General features: G+C 39.6%; 1 protein-coding gene across 3 annotated transcripts in view; it reads right to left on the bottom strand.

Annotated features, from left to right (window-relative positions):
- The window catches only part of MTMR10 (myotubularin related protein 10), a 35908-nt gene that overhangs the window by 4796 nt on the left and 17823 nt on the right, over nucleotides 1–13289 (bottom strand). For all 3 annotated transcript variants that reach the window (XM_056500251.1, XM_056500252.1, XM_056500253.1), the window contains 10 exons: nucleotides 8037–8127; nucleotides 5535–5709; nucleotides 5072–5159; nucleotides 4813–4901; nucleotides 3730–3860; nucleotides 3535–3604; nucleotides 3279–3349; nucleotides 2453–2622; nucleotides 1004–1174; nucleotides 5–187 (listed from right to left, as the gene is read on the bottom strand). In XM_056500251.1, coding sequence (XP_056356226.1) covers nucleotides 5–187; nucleotides 1004–1174; nucleotides 2453–2622; nucleotides 3279–3349; nucleotides 3535–3604; nucleotides 3730–3860; nucleotides 4813–4901; nucleotides 5072–5159; nucleotides 5535–5709; nucleotides 8037–8127 — 1239 coding nt within the window. The remainder of the gene's footprint in view (nucleotides 1–4; nucleotides 188–1003; nucleotides 1175–2452; nucleotides 2623–3278; nucleotides 3350–3534; nucleotides 3605–3729; nucleotides 3861–4812; nucleotides 4902–5071; nucleotides 5160–5534; nucleotides 5710–8036; nucleotides 8128–13289) is intronic.

The raw sequence follows: 13289 nt of genomic DNA, 5'->3' as shown, positions 1-13289 counted from the left end.
TTACCTTGGAGCGCTTGAAGGCCCAGAGGGCCCCGTTGTGCACGCTGGGCGCGCTCTTCCCCACGTACAGCGGGTTGTGGAACAGCAGCCGGTCCCGGCTGGAGAACTGCAGAGACCAGTCCCAAACACACGGAAACCTCAGGCCTTTCTCATCACCCAGCTGAATATTTTTGCTTATAGCAAATTCCTGCAAGAAGTTAACATTCAGGCAGATTAAAATCAAAGAAAACTGGCTTCTTCTTGAATCTTAAAACCAGCATGTAACTGTTGGGCAATGAGGAGCAGGGTAGCACAACAGAGCAGCAAGACAGCTGAAGGAAACAGCTGCTCTGCATTTACTTTTCAATTATATTAAATTGTTTGTTGGCTTACTCTTAACTCCCAAACTGGCATTTTGAGAATTCACCAATAGTCCCTCAATGCTCTACTTCTTTGTAAGATTGCTACCTACAACTTTAAGGGGAGAATAGTTAATGAAATAAGTAAGTTTCACTTTTATCAGCCATCAAATATTTTCTACACACAGTTCTGATAAGCTCCAGTTTTCAAAAACAAATTTAAGTGTTTAGTTTTCTAAATGCTCCCATTGTGCATTACTATTGGAACTTTATGCAGCATCTCCAACTTTTTCAACTATTTAAACAATTATGTCAAGAGATTTCAAAGTTTGCCTGAAGCGTGAAATTCTATTTATTGCCTGTCATTCTATTTTCTGAGTTCCAGATACAGATTTGCTTCCTAGAGGAATACAAATAACAGTGTAGAATAGCAACGTTTTCCTAGGAAAAAAACAACAAAGAAATTCAATATACTTTCTTCTTGAATAGTTAGTCACTGCCTCTGCACAAATCAGCTGAATGTCATTAGGACTGTATTCACCTGGGGACCTAGTGTTTTGCCCCTACAGAGCATGGCCATTTGAAGGACACACAGGAAGCATTAGCTGGGTTGCAGCTGGGCTGCAGTCTCCTGCTGGACAGCAGCTGCAGCCCCTCCTACTCACAGTGCTTTCCTTGACTCGCTGGTGAGGGCAGTTGAAGAGGAAGGTGCCGAACAGGGAGATGCGGGCGCTGTCGTACAGGATGGTCAGGTACACTTCAGAGAACTCAAAGGCTGCTGGGTATTGCTCCAGCAGCTGCCAAACACAGTCCAGGAACATCAAGAACAAAGGAGACTGGGAAAAGAAACAAGGAATTATCAGATTTTACATAAGCTTTTCCTAAATCGTACCAATTTCATCACAGTTATGGTATTTGGCTGTACCATTGGTACATGACTCAACCATAGGGTAAACTATTTGGAGTCTTGCATTTTTCATGATTCTTTGCAACTGTTACACTCTGAGTCCTGTTTAGCCACTTCTTTCTCAGCACTACCTTTTCCCAGCTTTCCCTTCTGTGTAAAAACACAGTCAGTTCTGTCCTGGCATCCCCTCATACTCATGCAGCTACAAAAATCCTTTCTGCCATCTATATGTCCCTCAGAATTTCCAAATTAGTGTTTGTATGAGCCTTCCTTGCCACTTGGGCTTGTTTTTGCAATGTATTTACTTCCTTGTTCGAAATGACTGGAGAGCTTATGATTCAGCTATGTTAATTTCTCACCACATTTTCTAGCTCTTTTCCATAGCAGCCCATGAATGGCAAAAGTATAAACTATCATTTATGTAAAGCTTTAGAAATATTTTCCCCTTCCCATTTTCACTCTTCAGTTTACTCTTTCCTAGGGCCAAAATAGCTGTTTCATTATTTCCTTCTTGGCATCTCATTTCTTTATCCCTTCTTTCATTTTCTCTGCTTGGTGCTCAGTGCCCTCAGCTTATGTGTGGGTTCCACACTCTGGGGATGTTCCCATTCTGTGACTCTGGGCACTGTCCCTGAAAAAGGTTCCTAACCTGGGTCCTCTGTGCTGCAGTTAGCAGCCCCTCTTTTTGCCATGAAGAGGCCAAACAAGATGAGCTGGCAGCATTGGAAGCTGAGCCCTGTGCTCTTCCTTCCACCTCCTGGCAGCTGTGTCAGCTCATGCAGCTAAAGGGCTTCTCCAGCAGCTCCCTGCTCTGAAAGCACTGCAGAGTGGCAGCACCACAGGGATGGAAACCAGGATTGATAAAACACAGCAAAACTACCCCCTCCAACCCCACTCCTCATCTCCTTTGGTTTCAGTTTGAAACATGAGCTATGCCAGTGTTTGTAGCAGTAAGATACTTTTATATGTAACCCTAAAGCAATATAAAAACCCATTGGATTGCACCTGGTATTTCACTGATTCTCACACAGCTACAGAGGGCAAAGAAAAGATATCTCTACCCTTGAAGAAGACTTCCTCTGATACTATTGTAATGAGGTTTGAAAGTATTAAAACATATTTTTACTTTTAGATTTCTGTACAAATAAATGTTCAGGGTGATATCAAGCAGATACTGTGATCACATGCAAATATAATTAATTTTTACCTCTTTGTCAGATCTCTTTAAGTGGTTACACCTATCTAAAAATTGATATCCTGCCATGACCCATTCCTTCTGTATTAAGCTTTGAAATCCAACAATTGTTCGAAAATAGGGATCCAGCATGACTTGAATGAGAGAAGCAGCAAGACAACTCAGGTCCCGTCCCTCTTCCTCTGCAAGTAACAAACAGAATGTACAGAATATACAAGCTAAATGCACATGTACAGAATTAGATTTCAAAGAGCAAAAAGGGGCAACTAGGTCCCATGTTTTTCTTAGAATTTCCTTTAAAATATACTTTTATACTTTTTCATAATAAAAAAAAAAAAAAAAAAGCTAGAAGAAAACCACACTTTTTTTTTCTTAAACTGAGACTCATATTATAGAAAGGGTTCCTGCAGTATCCAGCATAGCAGTGCATTCATCAAGAACAAAATACCCACCCAACTGCATAGTACTTAAACCAAGATGTGCTGAGGAGGAGGGTGTTCATGCTGCTAGGTATTCTCAACATTTTTCCACCCTGAAGGTTCACCCTAAGGTTTTGGTTCCATCATCATTATCAGAACAAAACAAAACCCACAAAGACTCAAAGCAAAATATTCCTTTGATGCTAAGGGCTATACTAGAGTTCTGATATGTAACAAAATTATTTTCCCTTCTAGTTCCCCAAATGCCTGAGATATTCAGAAGCCATGGGGTTTGTGTATAAAGATTACAGCTGATTTTATCTAAATCTGTTTATCTACATTATCACAGTAATGCAAATAATTACAGCATTATTATAATTATAATACAGCATTAAATACAATACTCTGTGTTGTATTACCTTGTAGAACCACAGAAACGTGCTTGCACTCCATCATATAGACAAGCTCAGCAGAATGCTTAAGAAAGGCTCTAGACAGGAAAAGAAAGTGATTTAACAGTTAACAGAAATTCACACTCTAAAAGAAAAAAATATTTGGGTTATCTGTGTTTACCTAACTTGTATATTAAAGAATCCTCCAACTGATGCACTGCTCATTTACAGTGCTGGAAGTTTTGCATATTCCATTGACTATCATTTTATTAATGGTACCAACCTAATGTACTCTAACCAGCGAGTGTTCTCCAGAGAGGACAGCCACTTCTCTTCAGTTTCATCAAAAGGCTCTGCAACAGAGACAGTAATTACATTGCAGAACAACTTCCAGTAACAGTCCCTGTCAGCCAGGTTGACTGGAATTCACTGCATGCCAGGAAAGCAACCCTCATAAAAGAAGGAAAGCCCAGCATACCATTGACACAGAGCTGTTTGAGTTTGATGTGTGCAGCCTGGATTTCCTGGATGTTGGGGAGACACTTGTCCAGGTCAGATTTGTAGACGTCACTTCTCAGGGGATGGCTTCGAGTGATGGCATTACAAATCCTGCAGGAGAAAAATCAGCAGGTTTAGTGTTGGAGAGGAAAGAAACAGTCTTTCATGAAGCATGCCACTGTCTAACTGCAAACAATTAAACCCACATAAAACATCACCTCATTCTGAAAATAAAATTTACTGGTTCTTATTCAGGAGATATATTGCTCCTGCCATAAACCTACTGACTCAAATATTTTTGGTGTCTGCTAATTACAAAACAAAAAACCAGAAATGATGGATCATTAAGACATCACATTTGAGAAATGAAATCTGTGGCTGACAGTTAAATAACTCTATTCAGTTATTCAGTTTTTAGCAAGACTTACCTGTGCTAAATGAAGAAAACATAAAGTTTATGAAGTCAGGAAATCTGACAGGGTTTCAATTAAAACTCAGAGCTCCAGTCTAACACACAATGCAGGTGTTTGCACTACTACAAAAAATCACACTACAAATGAAACCAAAGAACAAAAACCATTAAGCTTGCAAACTTCCTACACAAGGCACTAAATGCCTTCAGTCTTTCATTAAGGACTGTGCATGACAGATATTTCAAAGAAATACCATGTGCATTGTGACACTAAATCTGTTGAATTGTATTTCCCAATGCCACAAATGAAGGGTTTTTTTACTGTCTTGCTGAAGGAGGTAAGAAAACCTCCACCAAACTAAGCTGTATTACAGTAAATCTCATCCTTTTATCAATAAATTCTGTCATCTGAATGATTAGCCCCTAAAAAGTAAACATACCTTAAAACCTGAAAAGTTATTCAGTATTTGAAACTGGAATGGCCTTGAATAAAAATTGTGCCAGAACAAGATCCAGTCTCTCCAAAGTCCCTGCACTACAACATTGCAGTGTCACACAGGGTCACCTCCATTGCCACCCACAGCTGTGTCACAGTCACCACTGGTGTTATCCTAACCCTCTGACTGAAGAGAGACACAGTGAATCATTTACCTTTGGTCAATTCTTCGCTGCTGCAATACATCTTTTATGTTGGCCATTCTCACAAGGGCACTCCCGTTAGGGTGATTCCAGGACCACAACTGACATGGGGAAAAAAGACGAGAAACAACAAAATCATGCAGGTTAGAGCTATTCTGTACAACTTTTTTCCTTAATGCTATGCACAGAACTCTGTTAACTGGCATACACAGCCCCAAGCTGAATACTGTGCAATGACCAGGAGCAGCAGCAGAACAAAGAGGACACTTACAGGCATTCGCCTCCCAATGAAGGAGTAGGAGTACAGCTTCAGGTCTTGATCTGCTAAGGAAGATGGAACCACAAAATATTCTGGAAGGCTTGTGGAAAAAAATTGATAAAAAGCGGTTACTTTTCTCTGGTTTTTTTACCATCTTCCCTCCTGCTGCAGTGGGGTGTCACCAGCTCAGTGAGGCTGTCCCAGAGCAGCCCCTGAGGGCTCAGCCACAGCACCAACACAGCCCCGAGGATGCTGGTGAGAAACTGCATGTCCCACATGGAAGTACAGAAGCACCAAAGCAACAGATGCCAAACCATGACATTTCCTTTTGGGACAAGACTTGCAGCATCTTTCATCCCTGCAGAGAGCAGCACAATTAAGAGGTGCAGTGCACAGCTGGGTGCAACAGAGGCTGTGGGGCACAAAGGACAGGACAGCCCAATTCCCTCCTACTGGTGTCCCAAGAGACACTTACCAAGTGGAGATCATATAACCTTCATTGACTGAGCACACTCTCCACTCGGATGCACCTGTCCTTTTGATTTCTCTATCCCAGTCTGAGTAAGTCTCAAACAAAGGAGTCTGCTGACCGCTGGCATTGCCGATGCCACCGCCACCTCCTCCTGGGTCTATGCCATTCACCTTCTTTGCTAGGAAAAGGAAAGTCATCAATGCCCATTAAAAAAATAAATACAAATCAAACTCTTCACCTTCCTAATCACAAAAATAAGCCATTAGCATCAGGACTAGTATTATCTACATTACCTACTGTTATATTACAAGAAAGAGGTGATTTAATGGCAGCTTGATGATACATGAAGATGTCAATGTATTCTTTCCCTGCAATTTCATTAGAAAAGCTACATAAAATTGGCCTGCTGTGCTGCTTGACAGAAGCCAAGGCATACTAATATTCAGGAACAAATGTTATCTCCAGTCACAGGCTTTCTTCATTCAATATGCCAAAGTTTGCAATGTTTTAAAAATATGAACCCCTTATAGGCTACCCATTAATAGCTACCATGTCAAGAAAGCAAAAAAACCCCAAAACTTACATAATTTCAGCAATTCTAAATGACTGCTGTATTAACAGCAAATAAAAGAAATAGAAGGCCATGTTAAAATATTGTGGTTTCTATATAGATTTATATTCACACAAAAAGATGTGTTTAGGGACCAGGAGCTTAGAGAGGCTGTTGTTATACAGAAGGATCTTTGCTGGTCATTCTTTAGATACCAAGGGGACAGTCAGCTGTGTCAAAAAGAAATTACATCTTGTTTCTTGACACTTGAAATACATTTTTAGATGGAAGTGGAATAAACTGAAATTCAGCCCTGTTATCTCCCCCATGAAAGCTCTGAGCCCTGCCCACAGGAAGCAGAGAGCATCACAGCTCTGCTGATATCCCATAACCTCTGTAGTTTCTGCTTTCTATGTCTGTCAACTTCATTCTTGTACTGGCACTCTAATTACTTAGGATTTTCAGAAGAAAACGGGACTATAATCAGACCAAAGTAGTTCTTCAAAGATGGTAAAAAGAGAAATACAGTAATTACAAAAGGAGTGAATTTTCCTGTTTAATGGCAGGATACATAACTATCAAATATAGCCTGGGAAAAAACCAATGTATACATAAACCAGAGCAATGCAGGCTTTTTATGTTCCCCAAGAAGCACAAAGACAGCATTTCACCTTTTACTTTACTGGGAGTACAGGGATAGAGAATCATTAAGCAGCACTGGAACTGCAAGAGCAAAGCCAGAGGTCTATGGGACAAACACCAGGGTTCACAAGAAGAACACCCCAACCCCACCCAAATGAATTTCAAATTCTCTTAGGAACTGCAGTGTTGCAGAACAACTCTCCTTTGCCATTCTGGTCTGCTGCTCCAGAGGAACATTTTTACCCACCTTATGTAATTCTTCCACTAGGTATTTTTCCATATAGCAAGGGGTGTTTTAAAGGTAAAGGCAACTTTGTGACAGCCTAACATTTTATTGCAATTTTATCTGCAAATTGCCTTCCTCCCTGGTACTTTATAACATGAAAATACACGGACCTTAATAATTGCCCAAGCTTTATGAGGTAAGAAATTTCAAGTGTAATTATGTGTGCAACATAATCACATACACACTTATTCTTGTGCATGCAGAGGTCATAGAGGCACCTGGATGAAAACCATGCACTGTTTTGTAAATTTGAAGGCCTGATCTCATAATTGCACAAGGTTCATGTTTTGTAAGAGGTAGATGAGTGGTTTCTAGTGCCAGCTGCCGAGTTGAGCTCTCAGTAGCACAGCTCTGCACAGCAGCAGGCTCTGTGGGGAGGCTGGGCACCCTACAACTGATGGTTGTCAGCTGTGTCTCGGCTGGGGAGCACTCTGCAGTGACCGCACAGCGTTACGCCAGAAATCAATTCCAAAGGCATCTTTGCAGGCTTACCTAACTGACAAGGTTCAGTTGGAGATTGGCCTTGAGCAGAGAGGGTGTGCTCCAACTCAGCAGGGGTGGTGGAGGTTTTGAGTGGTAAGAACTGCCTAGTAAGCCTCTAGGAAAGAAGGTATGGAGTCCCAAGTTGCACAAATCCTCCTGCAATACCACCAGAAGAGAAACTTATTCCCAAAAGAAGGGCAGGTGAGCAAGCCTGCCTGATGGGACATTCACTGGGTACCCAGAGTACCAACAGAGACATACAACAGGAGGATGGAAGCCTGAATTGAGAAATAGAAGTATTCATGCTGGCACAATTTGGCTTTGTTTTAGACAGGAAAGACATTTGTTTGGATTTTGGTCATTAATGTCTATCCCAATGAATGACTTTAACCATAAGTAAGAGGCTGGGTGCCGAATGAGCCGATTTTGTTACCCTTGGAGAAGGCCTCAAATGCTTTTTGCCTCTGCTTCTGGACAGAAGTCTTACTAAAAGTACATATTACAAAACAGGAAAAAAGCACAATCCAAGTACCTTCATCCTTACCTGGATTATGGTATATTTCCCCAACATACTCAAATGCAAAGAGAAGCTGAAGATCTGTTGGCTGAGAATAATGAGCTATTGCAAGGCACACCTAGGAAAGAAACATTTATTCCTGTTATTTATATATCATGTAGGCAAAAAATGTATTGCTCTTAACTGTAACAGTGTCAAATATGCAGAATTGTGAAAAAGCTAAAAATAAATCTTTTGATATTTTTTTTAATGAAAATACTCATCAATCCAGCAGAAGAAGCTAAGAGCATACAGGGTTAGTTTAAAAGGTCCAACCTAGCACTGTGAAAAGAGAGGAAAAACACAGAAAGAACGTAATGGATTTTTTCCAGGACAATTTTGAACAATTAACAGTTCAGGCATGTCCTGAACTAAAATCTGGTATCAGTATTTAACAGCATTTGACAGGTATTTTGGCTACAAAGTTGTCAGTTGGGCCAGGAGATTTTTCATGTGTGACCTCCTTTTAAAAAAACCTTATCAGTTCTTTCCCTAAGATTATTAAAATTAAGAATGCAGCACATCATTAGATCCTAGATTTAAAATTTAATCAAGCATTTCTAGTTTCTGTCTCTTTGAATGTAGATATTCATTGATAAATACAAAAGATTTGACAAAAACCCTAATGTCTAGAAGAATCAAATTCAGGAAGAAAAAAAACACATAGAGATTGATGCTGTTATTCTTCAAATTCCAGGACATGAATGGAGGCTTTAACTTTGTCCTGTTCCCTTAGTACTTGCTTCTGCATTTTACTAAATTGTACCTTTTAACCAGAGACAAAGACATAGTGTAAGCCTCCATTCTTACCATCCAAATTTTTTTCTTTTTATTTTCTTTCTTCCCTTCAACTTTTCCTGACTTTTCATATTTAGAAACATATTTACAAAATTTCTTTAGAGTTTAGCAGTTTCGAATATTATTTTTGAAAAAAGTCCTGTGCATCCAAGAAATTGTTTTCTGTTAGTGAAGGAAAATGTCCTGATTGTGACAGACATAAAAGAAAGATTTGCACCACACAACTGAAGGAATACAGTGCTGGCAGTGCTGGACAATGAGAACAAAGCTCAAGAGCTCAGTTATGCTGAGATCTGCATGGAGAATGTTGCTGTATTTTTATTGTTTGCATGCAATATACATGGTGTTATGTTTATGTATTTTTATATACTTTGACTTTTGGTGGGGACAGTCCTTATTATTTACAAAACCAGTAATGACAGTAGACTAACTTGAGCTGAAAATGTTATTTCACAAACACTTGACAACAAAATTCCAGTGGAGTCTTAGAACAACGGTTTCTTTAATTTTCTCCCCACACTTTCAGTTCTACAATGAAACTGCAAAGGAAAATAGAGGACAGAACATTCTGGGGTGACAACCCCTCAAAAAAACTCTAACAGTACAAGTGTCTCTGGAGAACAGTATAGCAGGACTTTCCTAATGAACATTCACAAGCTAATTTCTGGGATTTGATAACATTTTTAATGACACAACTGGAAGCCATGAACGTTTTACTAAATCTTGTGACCCAGTGTATGAACCAAAGCAGAAGAAGCCAGCTATTCAACAATATTTGACCACTTCTAACAGATTACTTTGGCTGTCATTCACGGTGAAACAAAATGAAAGTATGTGCATATGCACATTTTGACTTCCATTTTTCTATGTAGCTTTTCACTACAGTAACTGATTCTAGCAGAGGTACTCCTCATCTTCATTTAGGGAGTGAAAGTTGAAAGCCTTTTATTATGCTAATCTACTCTCAAGACTTCAGGACAAACTGCAGGAAGAAAATTCCATTGTGCTGCCAAATAACACAACAGAAATACAGTAAAACCTATTTTTAAATAGGCAGTAGCTGAAATCTGTCATTTGCTTGCCATATTTGAAAAAGGGAGTATGTGTGCACTGTGTGAAGAGGGATAAAATGGTGGGGAGAGATAGTGACCATCCAGATCTAGTTCCCTACAAAAAATATGAGACCATAGTTGTGCTTTTAAATAAAGCAGGAGCTGGAAAATGCTCTGGGTGTTCCATGGAATACATCTAACTCACACCATGTACTGCATGGGTGAAACAGTTTACCCATAGGTTCAGGGCCTCTATTTCTCTTATTTTAAAAAGTAATAGATTTATCCTGCTCTTATCTCTATTTCTACATTTTAGAAAAATTCCACTCATAGATACACTAAGCAAGTACTAAAGACATACTAATTTTCTGTTTGTTCCTCACTAAATCCCTATAATAGCTTTATTGTCTCAGAGATTCAGAAGACAAGCACATTCCACAGATCTCAGCAGATTATGGCCATAAGTAGAACACTCTAAACTGGAAGCCAAACATGTTTTACAGGAAGCGTTCTCATATCAAACTCAAAAATGTTTGGTATTCTTGCCAATTTACAATTGTGTAAAGCTGAAGATATTTAGGCTCAGACAAATAACAAGAGAATAGGCTGCTTGTTGGAAAGTTCATTTATTAAAAGCAGTAAAAACAATGGCTGTAGTTATTTCATAGTATAAAAGCCATTTCCCTATGTCAGTGTCCCCTGCTCAACCTCTATCTGAGAAAAATAAATGGTACTTTCAGGGCACACTCTCTTCTTCAACAGGAATTTTACCAAAGGCAAGAGCTTTGAAGTAATGCTCTTGCAGAGGAGTTATGAACAGCAGCATTTCAGATGGGCTAAGTTAGCATAGCCCTGCATTTTCCCTCCTTCCTTAAGCCAGGCTACCTGGCTTATGAACTCTCTGGAAAAATACTGTTTTCCATTGCTACTGCAATTCCTTTCCCAGGCAGACACCTGGTAGAAAGTCACACAAGCAGGACTACATCAAGTCCCAAAAACAGGTTTTGTTCATATTCCTAGGCTGGAAAACCTATTGGGAAAAGAAGCATTCAGCATTAAGAGAATTACTAAAATTCATCAGTATTTTTAAAAATACCTTTTACCTTCTCCCAGTGAAGTTGTGGCTGTGCCATCCCTGAAGTGTTCAAGACCAGGACAAGGCTTTGAAAAACCTGGTGTAGTGGAAGGTACAGCCTATGGCAGGGTGTTGGAATGCAATGAGCTTTAATGGCCCTTCCAACCCAAACCATTCTGATTCTGTAAGTTTACTTCTAAAAAATGTTTTCTTCATCCCCTCCAAAGACAGTATCTTATGCATTCCCAGTGCCTTGAAACAGTACCAATTTTGTGATCTGTATAAACAATTAGAACAAGGTAATACAGTTGGGGAGGCAGGAGGAACACATTAGAAAGGGTCAGGACTGTTTGTCCAAAACTCTTAAGAGTTTCATATTATTGTTCATAACAATTAGGGAAAAAAGCGTTCCCCTTCATCCCAAGTGTTATGACGTAGGAAAGGCTACTTTTGATTGCACAGGAAACAAGATTTGAGATTAAAAAAATTCCTTCTGTTTTGATGGACCATGTGATTCTGAAACGGCTCTCATTCAAAAAAGCTTCCTGAAGGAAAAGAACTGAGGGAGGTACAGAAGAGAAAGGGATGAGAAAATGGAGATATACCCATGGAGGCACAGGGTGTGTGCCATTCTGGGGCACTGCCAAGATCCATATGCACACTAAGGCAACAAGCTGGCCATCACCTAACAGTCAGAAGATCTACAGTCTCACCTTTTCATACATTTTATTTTCTCAGTCTAATGTCAAATACTGCAGTACCTAAAAAAACAGCAGGAGTTTTCAGTTTGACTTTCTACTGTCATTTCTGGAACAAAATCATTCCTTTCCTCTAAGGAATGTGAAATGCTTCTTTTTTTGCACTGCCTAACTTAAGACTTCCCCAACTTGCTTACCCTTGCTTCCCCATCCTCCACTTCCTCCCACACCCATCTGGCTTTCCTTCCTTTGGAGACTCTATCGCTTTACTTTAGAGACAAAACAAAATGAAGTTGCTAAACAGTGGTGAGTGCAAATTTCCATTCCTTCTATTTTTCCTTAACACTTGTTTCCCAAACATCCACTAATAAAAATAAGGAAGAAAATATTTACCTGGCTGACTAATGCTGAGACAGTTTTTTATGAGCATGCATTGGCTGCAACAAGTACTGAGAGTATTTTTCTAACAGAACTGATTTTTAAGCTTCTCCATAATAATTTACCTGAAAATGAATGAATGTGTTCTCACAATGTTTCTGCTTAAAGACAAAGAAAAACACCTCTGAAAGCTCTGCCAACATTACCCATGTGTCTATGTGCAGTCAAATCTGTCAGACTGTCCACATCTGTTTTCAAACTTGGATCCTTCTTTTCCCAGCATCCAAAGAGATCCTTAGAAACAGGATCTTTCCAAGATCCTCAAAGAGAGACTTGGAATAATCTCTATTCTAGTAAGGCAGCTTAATTATTCTCCCTTATGCCCTGTTCAGCAAATAGAGACACTTCCATGGAACAGATTATACTCTCTTTGCCAACACCAATTTATGTCACTGGAAGCTTCTGAGTATTTCCAGTATATGCAAGGAACTATGCTTGAAACAAATTACTTAACTGCATAAAGCTAGCATCTGTTGTCCTTCTAACTATTCCATATATTCAAAACTTGTTTTGAAACATTAATTGCCATGGGTATTGTTTTTATATAACTGTTGCTCTAAACAGAACATTTGTGATCATCTGGCAACAAGTAGAGACATTTATACTCTTGTATTTTGAAATCCATATTTTAGTTGTTAGTAGTTTTCTTTTGACCTACCAGGGATTTATTTATAGAGTGCTACTCCTGTGTATTACTAAGATGACATTTAATTACAGCCTGATCTAATCTTGGCAAGTCTGAAGAGAAAGGTGGACCTTGTGATGATGTCCACAGGCCCCTCCATCCAGAACCCAAATTCCACGGTCAGTCCTCTCCCATGGCACTCTCCCAGTCAGATGGCAATGCACCCTCAGCCCAAGAGCAGGCTTCCCCTCACATCAGAACTCAGTTACATTTCAGTCTTGGTCTTCCCTACAGAAGTTATGCACACACAGTTATTTCCAAGTAGACAGCTAACAAATTTTTCTTGTACAAACAGCTGGATGTAAATATAGATTAAAGAGGCCCTTCAGAACTTTAAGCAGGCCTTATCACTGTCTTCTGTTTCTAAACATTAGGATAGCCTTGCTAATATGTACTACCTGAAGGGCAGGAACAGAAACCAGATAAAATCTTTCCATACCATGGTGCCAGCATGCCATCTAAATGTCAGAAAGAACAAAACAACTCCACTTAATG

This window comes from Oenanthe melanoleuca, chromosome 10 (genome assembly GCF_029582105.1).
Source record: "Oenanthe melanoleuca isolate GR-GAL-2019-014 chromosome 10, OMel1.0, whole genome shotgun sequence".
Taxonomy (NCBI): Eukaryota; Metazoa; Chordata; class Aves; order Passeriformes; family Muscicapidae; genus Oenanthe; species Oenanthe melanoleuca.
The sequence above is the reverse complement of the archived record's forward strand: the minus strand, read 5'-3'. Positions and strand labels throughout refer to the sequence as shown.